The sequence below is a fragment of the Saccopteryx bilineata genome, chromosome 8 (genome assembly GCF_036850765.1).
Source record: "Saccopteryx bilineata isolate mSacBil1 chromosome 8, mSacBil1_pri_phased_curated, whole genome shotgun sequence".
In the NCBI taxonomy this organism is placed as follows: domain Eukaryota; kingdom Metazoa; phylum Chordata; class Mammalia; order Chiroptera; family Emballonuridae; genus Saccopteryx; species Saccopteryx bilineata.
In genome coordinates this window covers 37610041-37637455 of record NC_089497.1, presented here as the reverse complement: position 1 = coordinate 37637455, position 27415 = coordinate 37610041, and the positions used below count along the sequence as shown (strand labels likewise).

The 27415-nt window shown below is 36.4% G+C and overlaps 1 protein-coding gene and 1 pseudogene across 4 annotated transcripts in view; one reads left to right on the top strand and one right to left on the bottom strand.

Moving 5' to 3' along the window:
- The window catches only part of DZIP3 (DAZ interacting zinc finger protein 3), a 104810-nt gene that overhangs the window by 23157 nt on the left and 54238 nt on the right, over nucleotides 1-27415 (bottom strand). For 3 of the 4 annotated variants that reach the window (XM_066240940.1, XM_066240937.1, XM_066240938.1), the window contains 11 exons: nucleotides 23754-23830; nucleotides 21505-22122; nucleotides 19645-19677; nucleotides 18427-18596; nucleotides 17472-17516; nucleotides 14509-14559; nucleotides 14023-14048; nucleotides 11151-11316; nucleotides 9417-9512; nucleotides 9142-9269; nucleotides 2713-2781 (listed from right to left, as the gene is read on the bottom strand). In XM_066240940.1, the coding sequence (XP_066097037.1) occupies nucleotides 2713-2781; nucleotides 9142-9269; nucleotides 9417-9512; nucleotides 11151-11316; nucleotides 14023-14048; nucleotides 14509-14559; nucleotides 17472-17516; nucleotides 18427-18596; nucleotides 19645-19677; nucleotides 21505-22122; nucleotides 23754-23830 (1479 nt within the window). The remainder of the gene's footprint in view (nucleotides 1-2712; nucleotides 2782-9141; nucleotides 9270-9416; nucleotides 9513-11150; nucleotides 11317-14022; nucleotides 14049-14508; nucleotides 14560-17471; nucleotides 17517-18426; nucleotides 18597-19644; nucleotides 19678-21504; nucleotides 22123-23753; nucleotides 23831-27415) is intronic. The other variant, XM_066240941.1, reaches the window with a different exon arrangement.
- Nucleotides 17877-17993, top strand: LOC136312402 (small nucleolar RNA SNORA51; annotated as a pseudogene).

Below are 27415 nucleotides of genomic sequence, written 5' to 3'. Positions count from 1 at the left end.
AATTCAGATAATATACATAAAGAAGTTCATGTTTGCCACACAGTAAGTACTAAATTAATGTACCATTATTTATGAATTCTATATAAAATTTCTATGAGCCTTTTGTATCCCAACAATACCAAATAACAAAGGTTTTTATTTTCCCTGTCATTCAGGCATCCCCAAACTACGGCCCATGGGCCGCATGCGGCCCCCTGAGGCCATTTATCCAGCCCCCCGCCGCACTTCCAGAAGGGGCACCTCTTTCATTGGTGGTCAGTGAGAGGAGCACTGTATGTGGCGGCCCTCCAACGGTCTGAGGGACAGTGAACTGGCCCCCTGTGTAAAAAGTTTGGGGACCCCTGAGTCACTGCATAAATATTGATATTTTACTGGTTATCTCAGTGCTTACATTCAAGACCACAGAATGAAAACTAATCTATAGTTTGAGAGGGAGGGAGCTGATGATAGGACATTATTTATCAAGGACATTGTGGAAAATTACTACCTTAAGGTTTTTCTTTTTCTCATCTCATTTCAGCTTGAGCTCAGATCTAGAGCATATAAACCTATATCTTTATTTTATTTTATTTTATTTTATTTATTTATTTTTACAGAGGAGAGGGAGAGACAGAGAGAGGAGAGACAGAGAGAGAGAAGAGGGAGGAGCTGGAAGCATCAACTCCCATATGTGCCTTGACCAGGCAAGCCCAGGGTTTCGAACCGGCAACCTCAGCATTTCCAGGTCGACACTTTATCCACTGCGCCACCACAGGTCAGGCTAAACCTATATCTTAAATGGAAACATAAAGTTGGAAATATAACATACACTAATAGGGAACTTTCATAAAAGCTATCCTCAATATTATATTATTAGAACTATCTGGATACTTAAGTATCTGATAAACATTGATGAGAAGCTTGATAAAACAATATATTGTTAATATCATTAAAATAAAAGTATTTTGAGGGAAAAATCATAAAATACTCGAGATATATTAACTCAACCAAGAGAATTGTTATATCATTAAATATTGTACACAATTTGCCTACAAGAACAAGAGAAAAAATAAGTTGAACTTCATCAAATTAAAACATTAAAAACTTTTGTACTTCCAAGGACATCATTAAAAAAGTGAAAAGACAATCCACAGAATGGGAGAAAATACTTGTAAATATCTGATAAGGGACTTGTATCCAGGACATACAAAGAGCAGTTAAAACTAATAGTAAAAACATAAACAACTCAATTTAAAAAATGGTCAAAAAATATGAATAGATATTTTTCTTTCTTTTTTTTTTTTAAAGATTTTTATCTTTTATTTATTTTATTTATTTTATTTTATTTATTCATTTTAGAGGAGAGAGAGAGAGAGGGAGAGAGAGGAGAGAGAGGAGAGAGAGACGGGGGGAGGAGCTGGAAGCATCAACTCCCATATGTGCCCTGACCAGGCAAGCCCAGGGTTTCGAACCGGTGACCTCAGCATTTCCAGGTTGACGCTTTATCCACTGCGCCACCACAGGCCAGGCATGAATAGATATTTTTCTAAGTAGATAAACAAAAGGTCAATAAGTACATGAAAAGATGCTCTACATAATTAACCATTAGGAAAATGCAAATGAAAACCACAGTGGTATACCACTTTACATCTGTTACAATGGGTAAAATAAAGACAGATAATCCAATAGGATTGGTGAAGATGTGGAGAAATAAGGATTCTCACCCATTGTTGGTGAGATTGTACAATGTTGAACTGATCTGAGAAATAGTTTGGTAGTTCCTCAAAAAGTTAAACAGAATTGACTGCATGTCTTAGCAAGTGTATTCTTAGGTACATACCTAGAACTGAAAATATATTCACACAAAAATCTATGTACAAATGTCCTAACAGCATTATTCATTATAGCCAAAATGACAACAAACCAAATGTCCATAAACTGATGAAAAGAAAAACAAAATGTGGCATATCCATACAATGGAATATTTATCTATCTATCCACAAAAAGAAATGAGCACAGATACATGCTACAACACAAATGAACCTTGAGAAAATCATGATAAATGAAAGAAGTTAATCACGAGAGACCACACATTATATGATTCCATTTACATGAAATGTCCAGAATAGGCAAATCCAGAGACAAAAAATAGATTAGTGGTTGTCAGAAGCAGGAGGAAGAAGAGATTGGGAAGTGACATCTAATGAATCAGGGTTTCTTTCTCGAGTGACAAAAACATTCTGGAATTAGATAGTGGTGCTGGCTGTACATTTTTGAATATACTAAAAACCAATGAATGGTATATTTTAACAGGGTAAATTTTATGAATTAGATCTCAAAAAAAGCTGTTATAAAAAATTTACCAACAGTCAAATCTATGAATGAGAACAAACCTTAAGCCAGTTTCATAAAGCAGTCGGAAGTAGGGGAAAGAGATAAGAACTCAGTCAACTCTCGTCCCTGACAGTAGTGTGCTGTGGGACCATCTTGGCTGATTTTATTCTGTCTCAGCAGTTTTCTAGGGCCAGAGCTAAAGTGAATATACCTCACAATCTGCCTAGGATATTTACAGTTTATATCTATTGTTCCAGTGTAATTACAAATACTACTCAATTTCAGCCTCAAAGTGCCCCAGTTTGGATGACAAATTATGTGGCTACCCCATCCAGAACACGCTGAGTAGAATACAGTTTCAGAGAGGGTGCACTCAACCAAAGCAACAGCTGTTTATACCTTTTCATGGAAAGTTGCTCTTTAAGGTTCTTGATTTCATTATCTTTAGCATGGCTCTGACGTTGTAATCTAAGCAAAGAAGAAAGTCATAAAATGTTAGAAATTAATAGTCAGAATTTTCTAGCTCTACTTATAGATGAGGAGGGATTAAGTATGTCCATTTTGGGCCACAAATGTTGAGCCTAAAATTAACTATAAACTCTGATATCTTAGTCCTTCTGAAATTTACCTTATTTCTGATGTATGTCTGACTTACTGACTTCCTAAAGAAAGAACTAACCTCTTAGTTCTAACTAAGTTGCAAATTAGAAAGCCAAAGAGAAGAATTATGGTATCTTGTATTCTCAGTTCAATGACTTGAAGAAATGGCTTTCGCTTTGTCCTTTCCTGTGGCCACCAGAGAACAGAGATGTATCTTCTGACGTTCTAGGCCTATGGTGGGACTGAGAACTTTAAGTCCCTTAATGAGATATTATATCCAGTCATGCAAACTATTAAAGATGTAAGGTCTGAAGGAAATTAGACCTTAAATATAGAAGTAATAAAACTGTGTGCAAATAAGAATTTTAATAAAAACTATAAATTAAAACTGGGAATCAATCCTATGACCTAATCATGGGAAGAATGGGTAAAAAAATTGTGTAAATCAGAAGGCATAACCTTGATTAGCTTAAAATTAATACACAAGAAGCTATTAAGAAAAATGCAAATAGTTTTGGCTATTTGCACACATTCACATGCTCTTTGTAGTGTTCCTCCCCTTGTGCTGCTGTATACCTTTTCAAAGCAAGCTTTCACATCCCCCCGTTAATCTGCTTCAGTGTGAAAAGATTTATAGCAAAAGCCTACTTCTTTTTAAGTTTCTAGTATGTTGGGACACTTGAGATACACAAAAGTAGTGGTTAATATAAATGATTGGGATAGTAAAGTCTTAAAAACAATCACTTGAACTGTTGGCTGGATTGCTCACTACTAGATTTCTGAAACTACCCATCACCTTTACTCTAAGTTTCTCATTCAATAGAAGCTGTAGACTTCCAATTAATGTTTTGTTGGACTGAAAATGCAATGAAAGAAGCTAGATCTCTTTTTATACAAAAGAGGTCACATTCTCAAGTAAATGGTAAGAAATATAAGCTTTGTTAATGTAGTATACAGGAGAATGGGGAGAGAGTTGAAAAGTCTTAAGATTTCTAAAGCTGGCATCTTCCTTCCCAGGCCCAGTTTAGAGTGGGTGGTGAGAGTTGGCAGCGCTGGCAGGGAACTCAGAAGACCCGGATTTGTAACTAACAGAGGATAAGATATGCACAGTGCTTATCATCCAGCTTGGACATGAGCCCGTATTTATGTTCAGGCATTGTATAATAACTCCTCGGTCCTTTTTTTCTCATGAACAACATGATAGGGTAAAATGAGATGTTCTTTTCTAAAAGATCTGAAGTTTTCACGCTTATTCTGGCTGGCTATTAAGTTTATTATATGGACTTTATTGACAGCAGTTTCTTAACATTTATTAAGTGCTAATTGTAATTTGTATAAAATGTCACTTTTATGTAAATCTTCTTTGCTAACCCTGCAATTACCATCAACAAATAGTTACCCAAACATTTATTTTAAGACTGACATTGAATTAGGTCAAAGAAAAACAATTTTTGTTTGTTTGTTGTTTCATGTTAAACACCATATCCTAAGATGAAAAAAAATCAACATTCTACAATTAAATAAAGATTATTTATATTTTTATCACATACTCTAGGGGACATGATCAAGTTAGTTAAATAAAAACAAAAAAAAGGACTCAAAAGCTTATATGAGAACACAGAATGCTCATGTTTTTTTCTCTGCCTTCTCTCCCATCTCATCTACCTAACCTATGTTCAATACTATGCCTTCCTTATCACAACAAGATGTCTATGAAGTACAGCTCCATGTGGCAGTGGTGTGCTGTTTAAAATGTTAAACTTTTGGAGATAACCATAAATTCACATGCAGGTATAAAAAAATGATATGAAAAGGTCCTATGTACCCTTTACCAATCTTCCTGCAAAATGACAGTGAAATAATCAGGATGTTGAGAGATACAGTTCAGATACTGCATAATTTTATCACCACAAGGATCCCTCATTCTGCCCTTTTATAGCCACACTCACTTCCCTTCTACTCCCATCTCCTCTTTGTAACTTTGGGACCACTAATCTGCTTTCTTTTTTTTTTTTTTTTTTTTTAGCGAGAGCGAGAGATATGGAGAGATAGATAAGAAGGGAGAGAGATGAGAAGCATCAACTCATAGTCATGGCATTTTAGTTGTTCATGGATTGCTTTCTCATACATGCCTTGACCAGGGGGCTCCAGTTATCCAATGACGCCTTGCTCAAGCCAGCGACCTTGGGGTTCAAGCCAGCAACTTTGGGGTTCAAGCTAGCAACCATTGGGCTCAAGCTAGTGACCATGAGGTCATGTCTATAATCCCATGCTCAAGCCAGTGACCCTGCGTTCAAGCTGGTGACCCTGTGCTCAAGCCAGATGAGCCCATGCTCAAGTTGGCAACCTCAGGGTTTCAAACTTGGGTCCTCAGCATCCCAGGTCAACACTCTATTCAGTGAGCCACCACCTAGTCAGGGGTAATCTGTTTTCCATTTTTATCATTTTGTCATTTCAAGAATGTAATAAAATGGAATCAGACATTATACAAGCTTTGGGGATTGGGTTTTTTCACTCATGAGTTCTCTGATGTTTGAAGTACATGTAGTAATATTACTGCTTCATTCCTGATGGTGGTAATAGTGTCTTTTCTCTTTTTGTCAGTTTTACTACAAGACTGTCAATTTTATTAATCTTTTCAAAAAATAGCTTTATTTAATACTTGACTAGTTGTTTTGTTTCAGATTTCATGATTTCTCATTTTTATTATTTCCTTCTGCTTGTTTTGGGTTATTTTGCTTTTCTTTTTCTGTGTTCTTGAGATAGAAGCTTATATTATATACAGTTGAGGCTTTTGCCTTCTCCAATGTGCACATTAGTTCTTCTCAGAACTGCTTCAGCTATGTCCCACAAATTTTGATATATTGTATTTTCATGTTAACTCAGTTCAATGTATTTTTATTTCCCTTGGATTTATTGGATATGTGTTGTATAGTTTCCAAGTGTTTGGAGATCTTAAACTATTATCTTGGCATTGACGTTTTCAAGTTTGATTCCATGTAGCACGAGCATATGCTTTACATATTTTAATTTTTTTTTTTTGGACAGAGAGTCAGAGAGATGGACAGATAGGGTCAGATAGATAGGGAGGGAGAGAGATGAGAAGCATCAATTCTTGGTTGCAGCTCCTTAGTTGTTCAGTGATTGTTTTTTCATATGTGCCTTGACTGGGGGGCTCCAGCAGAGTGAGTGATCCCTTGCTCAAGCCAGCAATCTTGGGCTCAAGCCAGCGACCTTTGGGCTCAAGCCAGCAACCATGGGGCCATGTCTATGATTCCATGCTCAAGCCAGCAACTTCAGGGTTTCAAACCTGGGCCCTCCACATCCCAGTCTAACACTCTATGCACTGTGCCACCACCTGGTCAGGCTTCGTTTAAATTTTTTGAGGTTTGTTTTATGGCCCAGGATATAGTTTATTTTGGCATATTTCCTGTGGACACTGGAAAGCATACGGAATCTGCTGTTACCTGGTGAAAAGTTCTAAAATATCTATGAGACCCTATTGGTTGATGGTACTGTAAAAATCTTCTATACCCTTGATTTTCTTTCTAGTGGTTCTATAAATTACTGAGAGTAGGATGTTGAAGTCAACAACTATAATTATACATTTTTCCATTTCTTTCAGGTTTTGCTTCATGTACTTTGAACATACAACTGTTTTGAACATATACCTTTGTTTTAGTATGTACATGATTATTGTGTCTTCCTGGTGGCTTGGTCCTTTATCATCAGTAATGTCCCTCTTTGTATACAGTAGTTTCCTCTGCTCTCAAGCCCACTTTATCATATGCTAACATAGCTACTCCTGCTTCTATTATTTTGATTGCTTACATGACATATCTTTTACCATCCTTCCGCTTTCAACCTACCTATGTGATTGAAACTGAGGTGAGTTTCTTGTAAACAACATATTATTGGATCATATTGATGTTAGTGATTAGGTCTGCCATTTCATTATTGGTTTTGTTTTTTTCTGCCTGTTTCTCTTTTCTTACTTTCTTGTGGCTTTTCTGAACATTTTTTAGGATTCCATTTTGACTTAGTATTATTGACTATCGGTTTGTGTAGCTTTCTTAGTTGTTGCACTAGGTTTTATAATATGCACACATAGCCTACTGCCATTGATCTTTTCCTACTTCAGGTGAAGTGTATAAGGGCTGATTCACACTGTGTTCTTGCTGTAGGGTGGAGAGAGGCAGGAGCTCCCAGTTGAGCCTCTCTGGCATGGGGGGAGGAAGAAGAAGGGGGGGACAACTAGTCCCAGTGGTGGAGACTCAGCTCCTCATAGAGAGAGCAGCAATAAAACCTAGCACTGTCTAGTCCCACCTCCAATCAGTTTGTTAAGTCTCACTGGTGCTGGGTAGAGGTAGAAGCTTAGCTTACAGCTGGACCACTTTGATGCTATCGTGGCAGAGGAATTGGAGCAGTACCTGCTGTCTCCTGGTGGAGACTGGAAGATCAAATGCATGCTCAGTACTGCTGCCCCAACAGAGGAATCTGATTTCTGCCATCTGCTTTTGCCAGAGCATACTACCTACTTCCAAGGAGTGGTGTGTGCTATTGGTATTTGGCTGGAGTAGGTGCATAGTGCCAAGGAGGTTTTTAGTTGTTAAATTTTCCTTTGTCTGACCCTTTGGCTAGAGGGAATAGGTTTTTCTCTTGGAGCATTTTTCCCCGTGCACACTGGCCAGTACAGGTTGGAAGTTTCTGCGGGGCCCTCTCTAGGATATGTGGGAGGCAAGAAGAAACATTCACTGCTGTATCATTCAATTCCAGAAGTCTCTAGGCAGGCTATTTTAGTTGTAAGAGGGACTTGTAACTATAATGGAGCTACTACATACTGAAATCCCGCAGTTATATGCAATTTTAATCCCCTCACAGTAATATATGCTCTCTATTAGCTCCCAGTTGATATCTGACATGTCTTAGTATCCTTTACATGTGCCTTACATAATTCTTCTCCACACAAGTAGCCCTTAATTTCGTAAATGTTCAACACTGAATGCTTACTGAGTGAAGACATGTGCTTCCCTGAAAATGATCTGTTCAGTCTCAAGCATATAAGGGTGTCTGGGTCAGCTATCAGAGCTGAGAAGGGACATATATTTCCAGGCAGTAGAGGGGATAAGAAGCTCATCTGCATGGATGGTGTTACTTTTAGGACCTCTGATATTATATAACATATTCCTGGACTGGTCATTATCTCCCAGGATAAAAGACAAAGTTTTGAATCCTTCCTAAGTGATTTCAGCCAGCTTAGTTTGCCCTAGCTAATCTTTGTTACTTACCTCCTTCGGAATTTGAAGGATCTTTCTAAATCCAGCAGCGACAAGCCTGAAAGTATTTTCAACTGATATTATGTTGTCAGAGATATGGTATTTAGTTCTTAAAAATCTCTTCAGGTCAGATGATACATAGGAGAAAATTTTAGATCTAAATCTCTGCCAAATATTTCTCCAATTTAAGCGTTAGTATTTATATTTTGGACTCCTCACTCTGAAGTATTTCCTAGAACTCGTCTACTATTAGTAGTAGTCATCTAGGAACTACAACAGATTTCACATTAGACTTCAGAGACAACCAGGGTCTTGTGGTACTACTATTTATTAAAATAATTTGTTATAAATTACATTACTCTTTCAACTGATACTCATTGGAGGCAGTGATTATTAGAAAAAAAAATAAAGCAAGAGACTTGTTTTTCTCTATTAAGTCAGAATTTTTAGTCTTAGGCCTTTAATACTTAAAATTGTAAGAGAAATGAAATTGGTAGGGGTGAGAAGAGTCTCCAAGAATTTGATTTATTTTCAATCTCTTGGGCTTAGAACACAAATACTCAGGGACCGGCATAAAAAAAAAATCATGCAAGTGATCCCATGACGTCTTTGAAGAACATATTTATTATATTCTATAAAAAGACAGCCAATCATTGGTCACATTTTTACAAACTAGAGTCATAATCTGAAAGTCAATTATCTTTCTCATAAAGTTCTATTATTGTTACACTTGTTCATCTAATACATGAAGAGCTTGATATACAGTGATCAGCTGCTTGTTTCTCAGTTTGGCCATAAGGCAAAAATAGAGCTGGTTTTCAAGCAACTGTGGTTGGCAGTTCCTAATGTGCAGTCACAATGCCACCTAGTGGCTATGTAGGGATTATCTTTTAAAGATAATATTCACTAGGGAGCAAATCCAGAATTTTGTTATCAAAAGAGTTGTACTTACTTGTAAACCTTATTAATTCCAAAAGCCACTTGTTGGTTAAGAGATGCGATGATTTTGTCTCTCTTTTTAATATGAATTTGGTTTTCTTGCGACCGAAATGTCACTGTTTTCAACTGTCTTTTGAAATCCTGCTCAAAGAAAAATATTTCAGTTAATTCTGCCCGTCACCAGAAATCGAAAGAAAAGGATTGGTTTCTTTAAAAAAGGAAGATACCATGAAGTCTAACATTTGAACTCCCTCTGACTTGACTCGGATCTGAAGGCAAAGTACTTACTTCACACTGACAGTGCAATTTATAAAGCTGCTGCTGTCGAGCCAGCTTCTCCTTCTCCGTTTCCCCATACTCTGCAGAGACCGTGCTGGGTGAGCCCTATTGGTCAAATGAAATACGCACACTTTATTTTCCTTTTATAAAAGCACTAATATTTTAGTTATTTAAAGGATATTGCCATCTGTTGCCTATTCGTGCTTTATAGGTGTCAATGCAAACATCTCTTCTGATTAGTTTAGATAAACCCAACCTTTTCCCTAATTTTCCCTAATTACAGCATCATTCACAAAATACCATAGTTACCTGTCTACTGATACTACTATTGGGTAACATTACCTGCATGCTTATCATGTTTAGGAATTTTTTGGTAATGCTTTTACTGTAAATAAAAAAACAAAGCAAAAATCCATACACAGTAGGCAATGATTAGTTCCATTTTGGAGATGATAAAACTAAGTTAACTTGCCCAAGGTCACAGTGAGTGAAGGAGCCTTAACTGTCCAAACAATATTATTATATGATATACCTTTGTTTAGTATTCAAGTTCTCCACTGTATTATAAACACTATGATCACAGGGCCCATGTCATCACATAGCTCTTGACACAAAGCAGGTGCTAAATGTTTTCTGAGTAAAATGAATTTATTTTCAAAAGGTGCATGGCATTTTGTTCTATTTTCAAGCTCTCATCATTTTCATGGCTATTGAATGAAACCAAAGGCCCCACATTTAAACTTTAGCGTAACATCTAAAGCTTAAAATGTTTCACTTCAATGAAAATATACACATTGTAATATTATAATTGGAAAGGTGAAAAAAGGTATGACAATTATATGAATGTTGTACTATCAGCCAGGGACTCATTTGTGCTAACTGTACCCTTGGAGAACAGATATTTCCTACACACTTTGTATCACTATATTTAAACCATAGCACAAGTTATCATAAAATTCTCAATACAGAATTCTCATGGGTAGGTAAACCAAGTAGTTAAAAGAAACCACCTTTCTTTGTCTGAGGAAGTGCTCTGTAGAGTGCTTAAGTCATATTCCTTCACATATAGGCATCTTGTTCCCAGCAATTACTACCACCAGGAAAGGAACCAAAAACTGTTGTTCACTGATATTTTTTGTAAACATTTCATGGTAACAATCAGGTTTAATTAAAAAACAATGAAAGTAGATTTTAGAAAATTATTTTTCTCATAATATTTAATCCAATGTGATTGATTATGCTAGTTTTGCTCCCTCTTCTGAGGTAGCTGAGAATCCTTTGCAAGGGATACAGTTGTAATCAACTGCCCAATAATTAAAGCCAGGAAATGTCTTGGGTGCTAGTGTAAAAGTTTCTAGCTGCTAAAGTTCTTTTTTCCTTCACCATCCCTCTCTCCCGCCTTTCCTGATTTTTTTCTTTCTCCTTACAAACACAGCATGAACCACTCCAATGGTCGGTAAACTCATTAGTCAACAGAGCCAAATATCAACAGTACAACGATTGAAATTTCTTTTGAGAGCCAAAATGTTAAAACTTAAACTATATAGGTAGGTACATTCCTTATCGAGGTAGCGCCTGCACGTAGTATTTTGTGGAAGAGCCACACTCAAGGGGCCAAAGAGCCGCAGTTTGCCAACCACTGCTAGGCTAACATGCTGTTCAAAGAGTCACAGGGAAAACAAAGGTTAACAATTATTTCTGGAAGAAGGAAGGCAGGGCTACCCCTTCTACAATCGGGCCTACCTGCTCTATCATGTCCAGAATGTGCAGTTCATCCAGGCTATAGAACTTGTCTTCAGTTGTAGAATCTTCTTGAACATCACTGGCATCATCTTTCATAAGTCTACTGACTGGGTGCAGACTGGCTTGCTCCTTCTTCAACTGCTCTTCCTTTTCTACCATGTTTGGGCTATAGCAGTGACATAATCAAAGCGATCGTTTCGAATTGTACAGTTTTCCATCTAAGGCCTTATGTGCTAAATCAGTATTGCACTGGTCTCATGAGATGCTCAGTATCAGAAGGGCTCATGGTCAAAGAAAGTTTAGACAGTGCTCACACTCTGCATTTCTCTTAAGATCACAATGAATTTTAGCATATTAGAAATAGCACTCAATCAAAGTATCTGTTATGCTCACCCCAGTATTTTCAAGAACTATGAGACAGTGAAGTTCATTTTTCAAACTGTAACTATTAACATCAATTACTTTAGAAAATACTGACAAGCATGTCCACATCTACTATATTATTCCGTCACAACATTCTTGACAGGTACGTTGGTTTGATAAACTTCAGCATTTAGGTTCAGTGTACATTTGAAGAGAAGACTGAAAATAGCAACAAACACAGTATATATTTTAAAATGAAGGTTTCTTTTTAAAGAGCACCTTAAAAAACTGTAGTAAGAAGATGGATTTCAGTCACTAGGAACAACTGCAAAAAGAATGAAAATACTATATGTACAGTGGCAATTAGCCCATTTCTATACCTATGTCTAATGGGTGAATGCATACTACTATTCTTTCAGTTGGCCTACTATTTAGCAGCTATAAACTTCCTTCCTAGTCTCATTGAATGGTAACAAAAAATAGTACTTTTACTTAAAGAATGATAAAAATGTCTTGGTTTTATCAGTGAATAGAAATAAAGGTAACTCTAGAATGTATTGTTACTTCTTTTAAAAGTAATACCACCAAGCCCTGGCCGGTTGGCTCAGCGGTAGAGCGTCAGCCTAGCGTGCGGAGGACCAGGGTTCGATTCCCGGCCAGGGCACACAGGAGAAGCGCCCATTTGCTTCTCCACCCCTCCGCCGCGCTTTCCTCTCTGTCTCTCTCTTCCCCTCCCGCAGCCAAGGCTCCATTGGAGCAAAGATGGCCCGGGCGCTGGGGATGGCTCTGTGGCCTCTGCCCCAGGCGCTAGAGTGGCTCTGGTCGCAACATGGCGACACCCAGGATGGGCAGAGCATCGCCCCCTGGTGGGCAGAGCGTCGCCCCTGGTGGGCGTGCCGGGTGGATCCCGGTCGGGCGCATGCGGGAGTCTGTCTGACTGTCTCTCCCTGTTTCCAGCTTCAGAAAAATGAAAAAAAAAAAAAAAAAAAAAAAAAAAAGATGTAGAAGTAATACCACCAAGACCTAGAAAAATTGACATCTAATTTTTGTAGAATAACATGTAAAACACTATAAAACACTTCTTGGGTATCATTGAGGTATTCTAGAATGATTCAAACATTTTGGAAAGTCCAGTGAAATCAGCTGCTTATGTATCTCACTGGTTCCCAAACTAAATTAATTTCCCAAATTACCTGAAGAACTTTTTCAAAAATCATATTTTTCCAGGTACCTTAAAAACTATAAAAATATACATGAATTCGTATTTTGAAGAGCTCCAGGAGATTACTCTTAAATTTTTAAAGTATGATTGGTAGGGCTGTGGTAATATAGGAAAATGTTCGTATTTACTAAGAGATGCAAACTGAAACATGTAGAGGTAAAATTACATAAATTTAGGGGTTGAAAACCTTTTAACAAGGAACAAAATGTTAAGGGAAGAATGAGGCAAATGTGGAAAAATAGTGATAATTGTTGAATCAGGATGATAGATAGATGTACTACATATAGATACATTATTTTCTTTACTTCTGTGTATATTTGAAAATTCTCATTTAAAAACAAAGCTCCCCGGGTGACTTAATGACCATACAGGTTCGGGTCTACGCTGTAGGCAATGAGCAAAATGATTGATGACACTATTTCATTCTTAAGTTATTTTTATGGCATTTAGATATAGCCTAAAAAACAAAACAAACAAACAAAAACACCCAAAAAAACTTGCTTTAGGGCATTAATTTTCAACCTTATTCATCTCATGACACACATAAACTAATACTAAAATTCTGTGGCACACCAAAAAATACATTTTTGCCAATCTGACAAAAAAATAGCTATAATTTTTATTCATTCACACTGGACAACTACCGTTGTGTTGGCTGTTGTCATTTTTTCATTTGGCAATTTAAGAGAAAAGAGGTCAGAGCCATTGACTAAATAGTCTGGTACTGCCTGTTTTAAAAAGTCTCGCGGTATACCAGTTGAAAATCACTGCTGTAGGGGCTTGCTCAACAGAGAAAATAAAAACCCATCTTGGATGATGAGCTAGTCAAGGGGATCATATCAATTATCAGTGAGAAAATATCAACTATAAGTGATGGCTTTAAAGTTAACAAAATATATATGTTCTTGTTACCAATTTAAAGATAACTTCTATTCTCAGAGTGTAAAGCTACTAATCTCAATTAACAAACTCTGTGGTGAGTGTAAAAAAAATCTAGACTGTATTATTTTTTGTTGGACCCAAATTAGTCCTCTAATCAAGCATTTGGCATTGAATGACTCTTCAGCAGCCTTATAGAAAAATGGTAAGAGATTCTATTCTACAAAAATAAACGAAAATTTAACTTTTTGTCACTTTCTATAAAAGGTGACAACTTATTAAGATAAGGAACTGTGGAACTGTCCTTTCTTCTCTTAATGAGAACACTTCCCAAGGCAAGGCTGTGTCATACTGGCAAAGCACATTTTCAAAGTACTAAGGAAAACTTAACAATAAATGAATACTTACACCTGCTCTTCTTTTAACTCCTTATTCTGAAAAACAGCATCAAGAATTAATAATCTACACTGACCAGTTCAATAAAGCACAGTGATCTATGTAGGTCAGCATCTCTCAAACTTTTTTTACTGTAACCATAATAAGAAATAAATATATTTTACATAATAATATAAATGCACTAACATAAGTATTTTCATATATAAATATAAAAAATAGAAGTTCCATAAAATAAACCTTACCCATATTATATGTTATGAATTGCATATTTGTGTCCCCTCCCCCAAATTCATACAGTGAAACCCTAACCCTCCCAAAGTGATGGTAACTGGAGGTAGGGCTATTGGGAGGTAATTATGTTAAGACAATGCTGTGGAGTCCTCATAGTAGAATTAGTGCCCTTATAAAAAGACCAGAGAGCTAGCTCTCTCTCTCTCTCCGCCGTGGTATGACAGAGCAAGAAGGTACCCGTCCGCAAATTAAGATGAGAGCCCTCACCGGACACTGAATCTGCTGGCAACTTGAGCTTGGACTTTCCGGCCTCCAGAGCTGTGGAAAATAAATGTTTGTTGTTTAAGCCACCCAGTCTATCGTAGTTTAGAATAGCAGTCCAAACTGACTAAAACAATAAGTTGTGAACTCGGGAAATTTTTTTATTCCTACTAATTCTATTGACTTTTTAAAAATGGTAGTTGTTACCCATGAAACTGATTATGTAATCTACTGTCAAGTAATGATACACACTTGAAAATCATTGATTCAGATACTGAACGTGAGTAGTGGGGCTGAGTTGTACCTATTGGTATATCTTGGGAGAGGGCAGATGGGATTCTCATTTATGGAATCCTGTATTAAATATGAGAGTCCTTGAAAATTGACATGTAAAAAAGCAGATTTATATATTAAAATTGTAAAAAAAGAAATGTTAGAGAAATCACAATTGGCAGAAAATGTTAAAAAGCCCTAAATTTTACACTCATTAAAACAGAATTACAAAGGCAACATAATAAAGGCAAAATCAATGACACTTAACACAAGTTAAGAGTATTAGTTATTCATGTATTACCTTTCCATTAATACTATTAATTACTCTTACAAAAGATACAGTATTAATTTCTACCACCTCATTTACAAGAAACTTCAGACACTTTCCCTGCAGATTCCCCAATGTACTTGCAAATCTGCCTGGCTTTATTGTTGGCACACTAAGAGAATTCTTGTGTCTCAGTGTCTGATCAATGTCCAGTGCCAGTATGATTCTACAATTATGAACCCTGCCTTGATTCCAGTGTACCTGAATAATTCAGTTAGAGACCTTTAGTTGTTTATAATGAACATATCTAGCATAGCTGATTAGCATTTCTGAAACTCCTTTTTAGCTCTTTCCATGACACTTCATGCCAATGCATGTATCAGTCTGTCTTCTTAGATGTATCTCAGCAACTTCCCTTCGTTACAGAGGACATCCAATTTGAAGGCCTTAATTTATTTCTTGCCATGTTTCTTTTTATCACCAAACTTCATCACGAAATCTTCTATTCTTCTGCCATGTGCTTTACTTCTCTTTTCTGTTCCTAACCCTCAACTGCCCTGGGGTGGGAGTAGGAGCAGAGTAAGAGTAATTAATACTCTTCACAGAAGGGTAGGTAATATATGAGTAATGAATACTCTAATTGACCCCAAAGAGCTATTTGAATATATTAGAAGCTAAATTCTAAATTCCTAACTGAAGAAACAGCGCATAAAGAGTAGCTACAAAGTCTTTTATGTACTAGTTAAAAGTTATCTGTATTAAGCCCTGGCCGGTTGGCTCAGTGGTAGAGCGTCGGCCTGGCGTGCAGAAGTCCCGGGTTCGATTCCCGGCCAGGGCACACAGGAGAAGCACCCATCTGCTTCTCCACTCCTCCCCCTCTCCTTCCTCTCTGTCTCTCTCTTCCCCTCCTGTAGCCGAGGCTCCATTGTTGCAAAGATGGCCCAGGCACTGGGGATGGCTCCTTGGCCTCTGCCCCAGGCGCTAGAGTGGCTCTGGTCGCAGCAGAGCGACGCCCCGGAGGGGCAGAGCATCGCCCCCTGGTGGGCAGAGCGTTGCCCCCTGGTGGGCGTGCTGGGTGGATCCCAGTCGGGCGCATGCAGGAGTCTGTCTGACTGTCTCTCCCCGTTTCCGGCTTCAGAAAAATACAGAAAAAAAAAAAAGTTATCTGTATTGTATCTGCTACACCAATTTTACTTTTTTATCACATTCTTCCAGTGAGTCTCTAGGTGTTTTTAGGGCTTTAACAACATTAGGTGGAAATGTCAGAAAACAGATTAACAGAGGACACAACTTCACGTAGAGTGGCTCGGTCCTCAATCTATTCACATAAGCAAACTCCTGTATGTTACAACTTTTTATGAGAATTTCTGAGTAGAGAATTGGATTGACTTGATTTTTATGACTGGTTGTTTATACAAAAAGTAGACAATTCTTTACACTTAAAATAACAACAATTGAGTATATGAATAGGATTACTCTATATAAAATAATCATATGCAAAAATTTCAGCATTTTTAGGTACTTTACTTGAAAATTTAGATAAAAGATGTGAGATTTCTCTTGTAATGTCCAAATTTTATCTTGATAAAATTATCTTATAGTCAAAGGATCTCAACTTCTTTTAACTAAAATATATGAAAAGAAAGTGAAGGTGCTAAAAAAATTCCAAGACAGTTATTGACATTAAAAAAAAAATTTTTAATATTACTAGAGTATGAATTTTAAATGGTGTTTACATTTATTTCCAGTTTTTTTCCTGTTTAATTTTAATTTGAAAATAAAGTCTGAATTTAAAAAACATTAAGTCCTCCCATGATGACTCGTGACTTTCCCTTGTAATTTTGCAGCAAGCAATTAAAAAACTTCTTGCAAAACTGTGCTAGTTAGTAACTTGTTCATTTTTCAAATAACAACAAAAAAAAAACAAAAAAAACAAAGAAGAAGCATAAAAGAAGTTTTTTTTAAATTTGTACCATTTTTGCATATTATTGCATTGTTGGCAGACTCTTAGAAACAAAAACAAATCAAGATTTTTTTAAGGTTTTAAAACTGTTTCTGAACATATAACATATAAGTAGAATAGGAGAAAATGTTTTTAAAACACTGAGCAGGCATTTTAAAAATGAAAGCAGTATGCAAAAAATAATAGAATTTCTAAGTGACTAATTTTGTTTCTTATATGCATATTTAAATGTATGAATTATGATTTAGGGAAGTAAAGTAAGCACACTGTAAGTTTTAGTCATTCAGGATCTAACACACATAACTTCTCTATAATCATATATTTAATAAGCTATTGACATTTTTTAAGCCATTTGTGCTATATGTCTATTTAGATTAATTGTAAGTTCTAACAGTGAATCCATATATTACATAAATGTTAAATTATTAAATATCCCTCCATTACAGTGCTAATATAGTCTCTTACCTTTTTATTCTTAGTCTTTTTCTTTTTCTTTGGTTTATTCTTAACCTGATATGTAAAAAAATATATATTTATTTAATATGAAATCAAACTGAATTAATGAACTATTTTGCAAAATATATTTCCTCTAACCACTGAAATGATTTATTTTCTAGTATTATAGATCATATTTTCTTTCTAGACTCTATGGAAAATGTTCACTTTAATGTTTTCTGCTCTTTAAAAAAACCCACTGATGTATAATGGAACAACACATAACACCAATGAGTAGGCCACTGAAGAAAACTCATAAATCCTTGCTTCCATACGTGCATGCATGAGTAAGAAAGGAGGAGGCACTTTTAAAAAGTCAACATATTCAGGTCCATAATGTGAAAAATTAAGTCTAGGAAGAATTTAGTGACCAATAGTAACTTATCACTTATCTATAAAGAAATACAGAAAGAGGAGGCAGATTAAACCCACCCATCTACACCTCAGCCCTGGTCCTTTGCCTGGTCTGTATTGTGAATGGAGGGGACATGGGGTTCGGGAAAAAAAAAAGAAAAAAAAGAAAAAAGAAAAGAAAAAAGAAATACAGAAATTCCATCTTGAATGATTTTAACCCTACCTCTGTGCAAATGGTGTTAAAATATCCTTGTTTTTCCTCCTTTCTCTCTCCTTCTACTCCCCACTATGCTTTCTTCTACTTCCTATTAACCTCTCATCTATCAGAATAAAGAAACATGTTCAAAGGTCTACATAGTGCCTGGCACATAATAAATATTCAATAAATGTTGGCAAAATTAATGGTTAAGGCAGTAAACATTATGGAATGAAGTACTGGGGAAGGAACTATTCCAATTTAAGCTTTGTGTGAACACTATGATAAATATAAACTAAGACTGTTGTTCATACAACCAAGTAAAGGCCCTGATTATTAAGTACTTCTAATACAAATATTAACGAGAGCTTATACTTCCTGGAGATCTTTGATAGATTCTGTTGAAGATTCACTGGGTATCGATGCCCCATCTTTATTCATTTCTGCTAAATGTATTTCAGGGTTTGATGTCACATTTATATTGTATTCCATGAGAGGTGGACTTAGTTCTTCTTCCTCATTCTGTAATTCGTCTGTTCCAATACCTAAATATTAAAGACAAAATACTCAAAATTTGGATGTATGCAGTTAGCATCTTAATACTATTATTATAAATATATTTACCCCAAGAAAACACCATTCCAGAAATAAAAATAGAAGACATTTTACTTTGTTCAATTACCAAATGAAAATAAAATGTCCATTTATCAATGACCATATAATATATATACTAGCCTGAATCAATGAGTATGAACCCAAATGCTAAGATACTTAACTGTTATCTTAAGTAAACTCTTATATCTTAAATATTCTAGAACTTAAGTTGACTCTGTTAAGTTTTGGAATATCCTGACATTGACCTTATTACTACTGTAAGTAGAATTATTTTAGGACATAAAATAATAGAGAAAGCTAGAAGGTCTATTTTTCACCCTATTTCCTTCTTTTTCATAACCAAAGGGTTTGAAAGGGTATCAATCAGCTCCTTATTGTGTGGCCTCTTGACACCCTACTCCTTGATACTGCCCTAGAGATTCAATCTCAAAACTTATGAACTTTACCTGACTGGTCACAGATGGTCCAAACAAAACTCACTATACTAACAAGTATAATTTTACTCCAAACCAAACCCCTGGTACTGTTTTCTTAAGAAAAATTTAAATTGTGCAATATAATTACATTAAAAAAACAACAGCACAAAAATGAAAATGAAAAAATTTAGCAACACACCATCCAGCAAAAAAGAATATAGCTTTAACAACTGATAGCGAAAAGCTACATAAGCTAACAGTAGCCTACCTACATGAGCAGGGAGAGCAAGCAGAGAGGCCCTTTTGCCTGTTGCAGTGTCCTGTGTTTCAAAAGGTTAAATACTATGCTTGGGTAACCTCTGGGTGACAAGTACTAAGACCAAGGGAGAGTAAAAAAGCTGAAACTAGATTCAGCTGACCAGTAGTTATTTGCCATGCTTTTCCAAGCCTGGAAAAGTTACAGTTTATTATATAGTTTATTATCTGACCAAGAAGACTCTTCCAGTGATCCCTCAGCTATCCCAAATTGAAAGGTCACTTGTCATTTTGTTAACATACTTACATTGACTGCTGGTTATTGACTGTAGAGCAATTCCTATGATACATTAAAAAAAAAAGTTTTAGACATGCAATTGCAAATGCAATCAACAAATATATGACTGGGACTACGCCAGAATATTTTTATATTGCACCTAGTATTTTATAAAAATAATCGGCTTCGTTCATGAATCCAGTTTAAACAAGGCATGATCTTCAGTTAAAACATAAAGCTTATAAACCCATGACTAAAGAAAGAAAAGTCAACAAAATTTTTGATAGTTCTTGATAGTTAGTACCTTAAATGAAGCAGCAGATTGTTATGATTTATAAAGTCTAAGGTCATGAAGTATTTAATAGCCAATTATAACTTCCACTGGAAGTTTGAGACTTTTTAAAGCAATATTATCCTGATAAGCACTCCCTTCTCCTTACCCAGGAATATTGTATCAGGCTCTAGAGATTAAATGGTACATAAAAAAAGACAACCTTCATAGAGATTTAGGGAGACAATGAATATAAAAAATAATCAGATACACAAATGAAAACTGCAACAATAGTAACTCCTAGGAAAGAGGTATACGATGCTAGGAAAGTCTCTATTAAAGGGATTTGACCAATAAGCTCTTCAGACTACCTAAATGAGAATTCTTGAAATGCCTTGAATTTATTTAGTGCTCAAAGCACTTTCCCAAATATTACTTTTCTTGTGACTTTTTGTTATTTAAAATCTTAATAGAGTGAATGTATATTAAAAAAACAACCCTATAATTTATCAGTCAAGGGTCCTTGCCTGACTTTCTTACATCATCAAACTTCACATTCTTTTATTCTCAAGGAAAGCTCTTAAAGAGTAAGCAGGAAAACACAATGGTATCCCAGGGCCTTAGCAGAATGGGAGAGAAGCCTAGCAATCATCTCTGAAAAATATCCAGACCTGGTCAATTACTAGAAAATTGGGAAGCTGAACATTTAAATAGCATCAGTGTGGTCATCACTTGCTCATTAGGTAGCACAACTAATAACCTGGGATCAGGAAGAGTCACCCAGAATAGTCCAAGGGTTTCAGGGATGCAGATGTGGCTTGAACTCCATTTCCCATGATGACAGTGGAGAGGCTCTCTCAGCATGTGGGAGAGGAGGTCTGAAGTCTTTTCCACATCAATACAGTGCCTGAGAATGGCCACTGCTGACCTTAGATATATGCATAAATGTTAGCTATTTTTTTTAATTACCCATGGCCACAGGGTAGCTGCCAAACTTATAAACATCAAGATTCTGCTGGAAAGGAGGAGAAAAATATACCCATGATGTCTAAGAGGGTATCCTTGCAACACACAGTACCAGTATCTCATGGTGGTAGGCAGGCATCCTTAATTTTGTAAAAGTGTTAAAACTCCTCTACTTACAAATCTTCAACAATTCCTTTCTGATAATACAAACCTCTCAATATGGTAAGAGAAAACCTCTTGAATGTATTCTCTCTTTGAATGCTCCCCTACTTTATTCTCTGTAAGACTTAATAATCTACTTTAAGGACAAACTTTTAGTCTCCTGCATTGTATTTTTACGTTTCTATACCCTTGCTCTTGATTCCTTCTGAAACATTCTTCTCCATCTTCTCACTTGGCTACCTTTTACATGTAATTTAGAAATTCCTTAAATATTATATTCTCCAGGAAAAAATTTTTTTTCACTCTCTTAGGCTAGGATTTGCCACGGTATTCTGGAACATCTCTGGCACTATTAATCTTGATTAGCTTCTTGGTGAGTCTATTCTCCCAAGAATAGGAGCTCACTGAGATTCCTGTCCTTAGCACTGTGTCTGGTACATAGCAGACACTCAATGAAGGTTTACTGGCTGAAGTAAATAATGATTCTGTACCTTGTTGATAACAGGATAACATCCTCTGGATGATATCTGGTACTGGGATGCCTAGGTAGATAGACAGCTGATGGTAATCAAGGGAGATATTCTCAATGGGATTCTCCTTCACTTTGTCAATATCCTCTTGCTTCATCCCAAGGCGCAGAAGAGTATCTGAAACTTTTTTCCAAATTGAATTGAACTGTGACTCAGTGAGACCATTCACCAAAATCTCACTAAGGAGGATATCCCTGTACTTGCACAGCCTCAGGATGTCTGCAGACTTAGAGAGATCAGAAGATGGTGGTTCCATATTCCAGCCTTTCTTGGGCGCAGGGAATACATTCAAATGTTTTATGAGAGCTAATAAGAGGTGTAAGTCAAACTGTTTGGACTGTGGTAGTTCCTTGTTTGGGGGATAAAGAAGATGCCATGCTCCACCCAAAGGGTGATTAGTCCAAAGATGATTGTAGTAGGGTTCCAACACATTCTTGTGAATAAGAAGCTCTTTTTTCAAAAGAGGGGGTGGCAGAGCCTCGTCAAATATTTGCCGGACAATGTCAGTACCAGAAATAATAATTATATGAAGCAGATGATAGAAATAATTATAATCAAGTTTGAAGATAGGCATTTCATCTGAAAATGAATTTTGAGAAATGAAAACATTCCGCATTAATGCTATTTTTCTCTGTGGTCTCCCACATTGCATGCCAAGCTCCCGCAGAACAGGGACTATTACAAAAGAATGAAGTACAGTACACTGCTTTGCCATAGCCAGTGCTCATACGCATGCTGCTACCTGTCTAGCTGACAAAAATTCAAAACAAAAACACTATGTCCCCAAGCAAAAGTAATCACAAAAACTAATTGCTACAGAAGCCTTTCAAGCATCCAGGGTTTTGTTCAAGTAAATGAACTTTGGCAACCAAATGGCATAAAAGTATTAGGCTTTCAATTCTGAAGACTGTTAAGAACAGTAATGGGCAGGGTTTAATTATACTTTACTTAGGCAATTATATTTTATCTTAATCAGCACTGTCCAACAGAACTTAAGAAAATGTTTTATATTTACACTGTCCACTAGCCACTGAACACTAAAAATGTTGCTTGTCTGACAAAGGAACTGAGTTTGAAATTTTATCTAATTTTAATTAATTTAAATTTAAATATGGTGTCTAGTGGCACCATATTAGACAACACAACTGTATCAAGAAACATAAAATGATATAATGCCGTGCTATGCAAAGTGCAGGCCATGGACTGGCAGCATCGGCATTCACGGGGAGCCTGTTGGGAAAGGAGAGTACCAGGCCCCCGCCCAGGGCTACTGAATTGGCACCTAACGTTTGAACAAAATCACCAGTTGACTTAAATAGCTAGTAAAGTCTTGAGACACACTTCTGTGATGACATGTTCCTACTCTCTCAAAAAAGACAGTAATGATTAAGTGGGTATTTCATCAATGAAATGGAATAAGGCATGAGATCAAACTGGCATTTTTCTGGGTCAATGGCACTTCCACTGAAGGAAAGTAAACTAAGGTGAATTAGAAAGTAGTAAGAATGTGGTATATGATGGTATATGTATGAATATAAAAATATGTTTATCATAAAATACAGTTTTATTATTTTATAGTTCATGATTCTGTGTTTCAAGAGAATTTAAATTATTATGCTTGCTTGATATACTTGACATACACTGTGGAGGAAGCAAGGTTCAAAGCCAATGACTCACACAGGTTTCTCTGGGTTGCCAGATAAAGAGCTGGCTGGGATCAGGGACATCCATTCCCCTTAGCAAGAAGGAATGCCATCAAACTATTCTTCCATGGGACCAGGAGCCCTTGGGTTCTCCAAGTGCTGAGCAGCTGGCATTTACTAGAACACACTCCTAAAGAGCTGGTAACTAAGTTTAGACTATGTGGTCTTAGCCCCAAATGTTCATTCTTTCCATGTTTCTCTATCAACAGGGAACGTGACAAGGAAGCAGGGGTTGGAAGGGAATCTGCTGAAGCCAAATCTCACTGTGAAGTCACAGCTATGCACTAGACCAGCAAACATCTCTGTAGAGACCAATGCCCCTTTCTTATACCTGCTGATCTTTCTGTCCATGAATTCTAGCCTACACCAAAAGATGCTTGCTAGTGTAAATCTAAGCCCAGTGAGTGACAAAAAAATACATGGTTGTTAATGGCATGATAAAAGACAGAGTAAGTCAAAATCTTCAACACACTTCTCAACAGGAGGCATAGAAAAATAAAATAATACCTTTTGTACTAAATTTTATATTGATCTTCGGTCTCACATCAGTATCAGTTATTTTCAGAGACATCAATTTTTTATAACTGCAAGTGGAAAAAAATTGTTACAGTCAATACCAAAGTCAGTCAAGATTTCTGGTGTCAGCATAGCTAAGTAAGTCTTTTAGTCTCCTCTTCCTAGAAATAATTTAAAAGCAAAAGAGAAAAATGAATGAACAAACAACACCATCAATGACAACTCCAAATAGTCATTTTCATTGGAATTAAGAGGCAAGAAGAATTTCTAGAATTAATATGAAAAAAAATCACCCAACTAGATTGTTTGCAAGAAGTCTCTGTAGTTGCCGAGAAAAAAAAATCTTTGCATTGTGAAAAAACCCGGCAAAACTGGAACTTTTCCCAGGTCATTCCCCACCACAGAATCTTCTTACCAATTCTAAGAAAATTCAATTCATTTAGTCAAGTGATTTAAAAAAAGAAAGAAGTAAACTGCCTTAACATCAATACAAATAATTAGAAAATAATTAAAAGTAGCAAAATTTATTAAATGGACTAAACGCTAAGTAAATATTGCCATAAACAGATAACAAATCCAGACAGACAGTGCAAAAAGAAATCTGTGAATCAAATTCCCTTAGTAACATAGAGCAGAAATCCATTAAACATATTAGAAAACTGAATCCATTAATAAAGATTCTCTCCATAACCAAACTTGAGAAAGGCTCTTCTGAGCTCTTTTATAGCAATGCCCCAACCTTGACCATGTCCACAAGAGCTCAAGTTTAGCAAGAGAACATGCAGAAAAGCTAGAACTCCCCTATACACTGGCAAGAATGATAAAATGTACAGCTACATTGAAAAGAGTTCAGCAGTTTCTTACAATATTAAATACATACCACATGACTCAGCAATCCTAGAAACTTATCCAAGAGAAATGAAAGCATATGTTTATACAAAGAGTAATACATGAATATTTACAGCAGATTTATTCATAATAGCCAAAATACAGGGAACAACTTAAATGTCATCAACTGTTAAATGAATAAATAAGTTGTACATCTACATGGACAGTACAGGACTACTCAACAGAAACTAAAATGAACTACTGACACAAACAATAACATAGATGCATCTCAAATGCATTATGCTAAGTAAAAATGGCCAGATGCAAAAGATTTTCCTACTAGTCAGTAAAGAGTCAGGAAAAAGGAATTTTTCAAGATGATCAGGACAGATGTTGTATTAATGGTTACCAGGGTTTGGAGGGAAAGGACTACAGAAGCGACTTGGGGGAACCTTCTGGGATAATGGAAATATTCTATATCCTGATCACGAGAGGATACCCAGCTCTATACAAAGAGATTCATTTAAATGTTTACTTTTAGAGTGAATTTCACTGTATATATACTAAATCTTGGAAAACCTGACCTATAAAAAACTTCAGTTTTATAAATGCATTTATAAGGAAATTTTCTTACTATTCGTTACAAATGTATTAATTATAAGTGTATTTTTAAACACTGAAGTTTCTTACAAGTCAGGTCTTTCAAGCTATAGTTTATATGTACACAGGAGGTCAGGATGACAGCTCCCCGGGGAGAAGGGGCTGGGGGAGGGGTACACTGAACGCTCCTGTAGTGCTGGCAAAACTCAACTGGTTTACTTGGGTGGGGCCACAAGCCACAAGGGTTTGCTTCATAATTATCTGTTGAATTATGCATGTATATTCTGTGAGCTTTTCTTTATCCATACTTTAATAAAAATAAAGCACTTTAAATAATAAATAATAACTAAGCATTTTGCCATTCATTCATAAAACCCCACAAAATAGCTCTTCCACTTTTGGTAGTAAGATCCAGTTACCAGAAGACTTTCCCACAGAAAACAATTATACTGAGGAACGGAACTGAGACAGAGGAGGGATCAAAGGGACCAGAGGAAAAGGGGACAGAGGGGAAGGGAATGATGGATGGGACAAACCTGAAGGGAAGGGGGGAGGGCAAAGTTGGGAAGGGGGCAAAGGAGATGTTGAGGGGAATACGGGGGATGGGGATGCATTTGGGGTGACACTAGATTCTATGTTAATACAATAAATAAAACAAAATAAAATAAAAAATAAAACAATTATAAAACCTAGGCACATTACAGAAAGCAACACCCTGATAGCACTGCAGTACGGCAGGCACTCTGATAGAGAGGTAACATGCTCAAAGGGATGGACTGTATAACGTAAGTTCGTGAATTTACCAATAGCACAGCTTTTAGCCTGGAGAGAAGTATAGCCTGGTGGAAAACAAAGCTCTCCCTGGCCAAAGGAACCAGGAAACTAAAGCCACAGAACCATGGGTGCTGAAGAAAATGGGGGAATCAGAGAGGGGAATAGTCCGAGAAGAGATCTCAATTTCTTTCTAGCCACATCTACGCCTGACTGATGAACCACACACGTGTAGAACAGACTCAAAGAAGCTTAGCTAAAGGCGAAAGATCTGACTGAGATGGGAACCCCCCCCCCAAAAAAAAGGAGAGCACAGTTCATATTCAATCAAGTTACCTGCCTGTCAAAACAAAAGCAACATACCCATTGTAAAGGAATGGAGTTTAAAATCTCAACATCTGTCCTCTATTGATTGAACACATTCTATGCCGGCATTATGCTATGTTCTGGATTATAGCAGTAAGCAAGATCAACTTCTTGCCCTCATGAAGTTATAGTTAAATGAAAAAGATAGCTAAGAAAGTATAATGAAACTAAGTAAATGTTTTAATAACAAATGTAGAGGGAATATGTGATAGAATACCTAATCCAATGTATGTAATAAGGCTTTCCAAAAACTTTAAACAGGTAAAGCCAAAGGAGTAGGGAATTCTAGGCAAGGCTTGGAGGTAAAATGGATGGCACAGTCAAGAACTAAGAGAAGCCCAGTATAGTTGGTGCATGTATAGTAAGAAACGAATGACAAGAGATGACACTAGTGCGGTCAGCAGGGACCAAAGTGACTGAAGAGCCAAGCTAAGAACTCTGAACTTAAGAACAATGAGAAGCCTCTGAAAGATTTTCAAGCAAAAAAGCACCACGATGGCTATGTAAACAACCAACTGAAGAAAGGTAAGAAAGATCAGTGTGGAAGCTATTTCAGAATTCCAAGTGAGAAGTAATACTTCATCTAGTTTAGTGGAAGTGCAGAGGCAGAAATAAGAAGGCAGTTACAATATATTTAATAAGTAGAATTGACTGGACTTAAAAAACAATAGAGCAGTGTTGGGAAGAAAAATTACAATTCCAGTTGTAATCATGTAGATCCTTTTGAACCATATAAGTGGATATCTTCAGCGTGCTAGTAAATAGATCTGCATTTTAGGAGTGATATCTAAGCTAAAGATAAAGATTTGGATTTAATTAGCTCATAAGGCAAAACTAATGCCTTAATATCAATACAATGCCCCTGGTAGATTGAAAAATGGTAGATATTTGCACTTTAAACCAAAGAAAGAGTCAATGCATTAGAAGAACTTTCCATACTGAAATTTCTAATTAGAACAACAATATTCTACACCTCTATGAATTCCCAGCCTATACTATACAAAATAAATATGAACCTATAAAATATCCCCTAATTTTTGTGAGCAATATATTATTCTCATCTAAGCAAAAGGACAGTTTGAATTGTC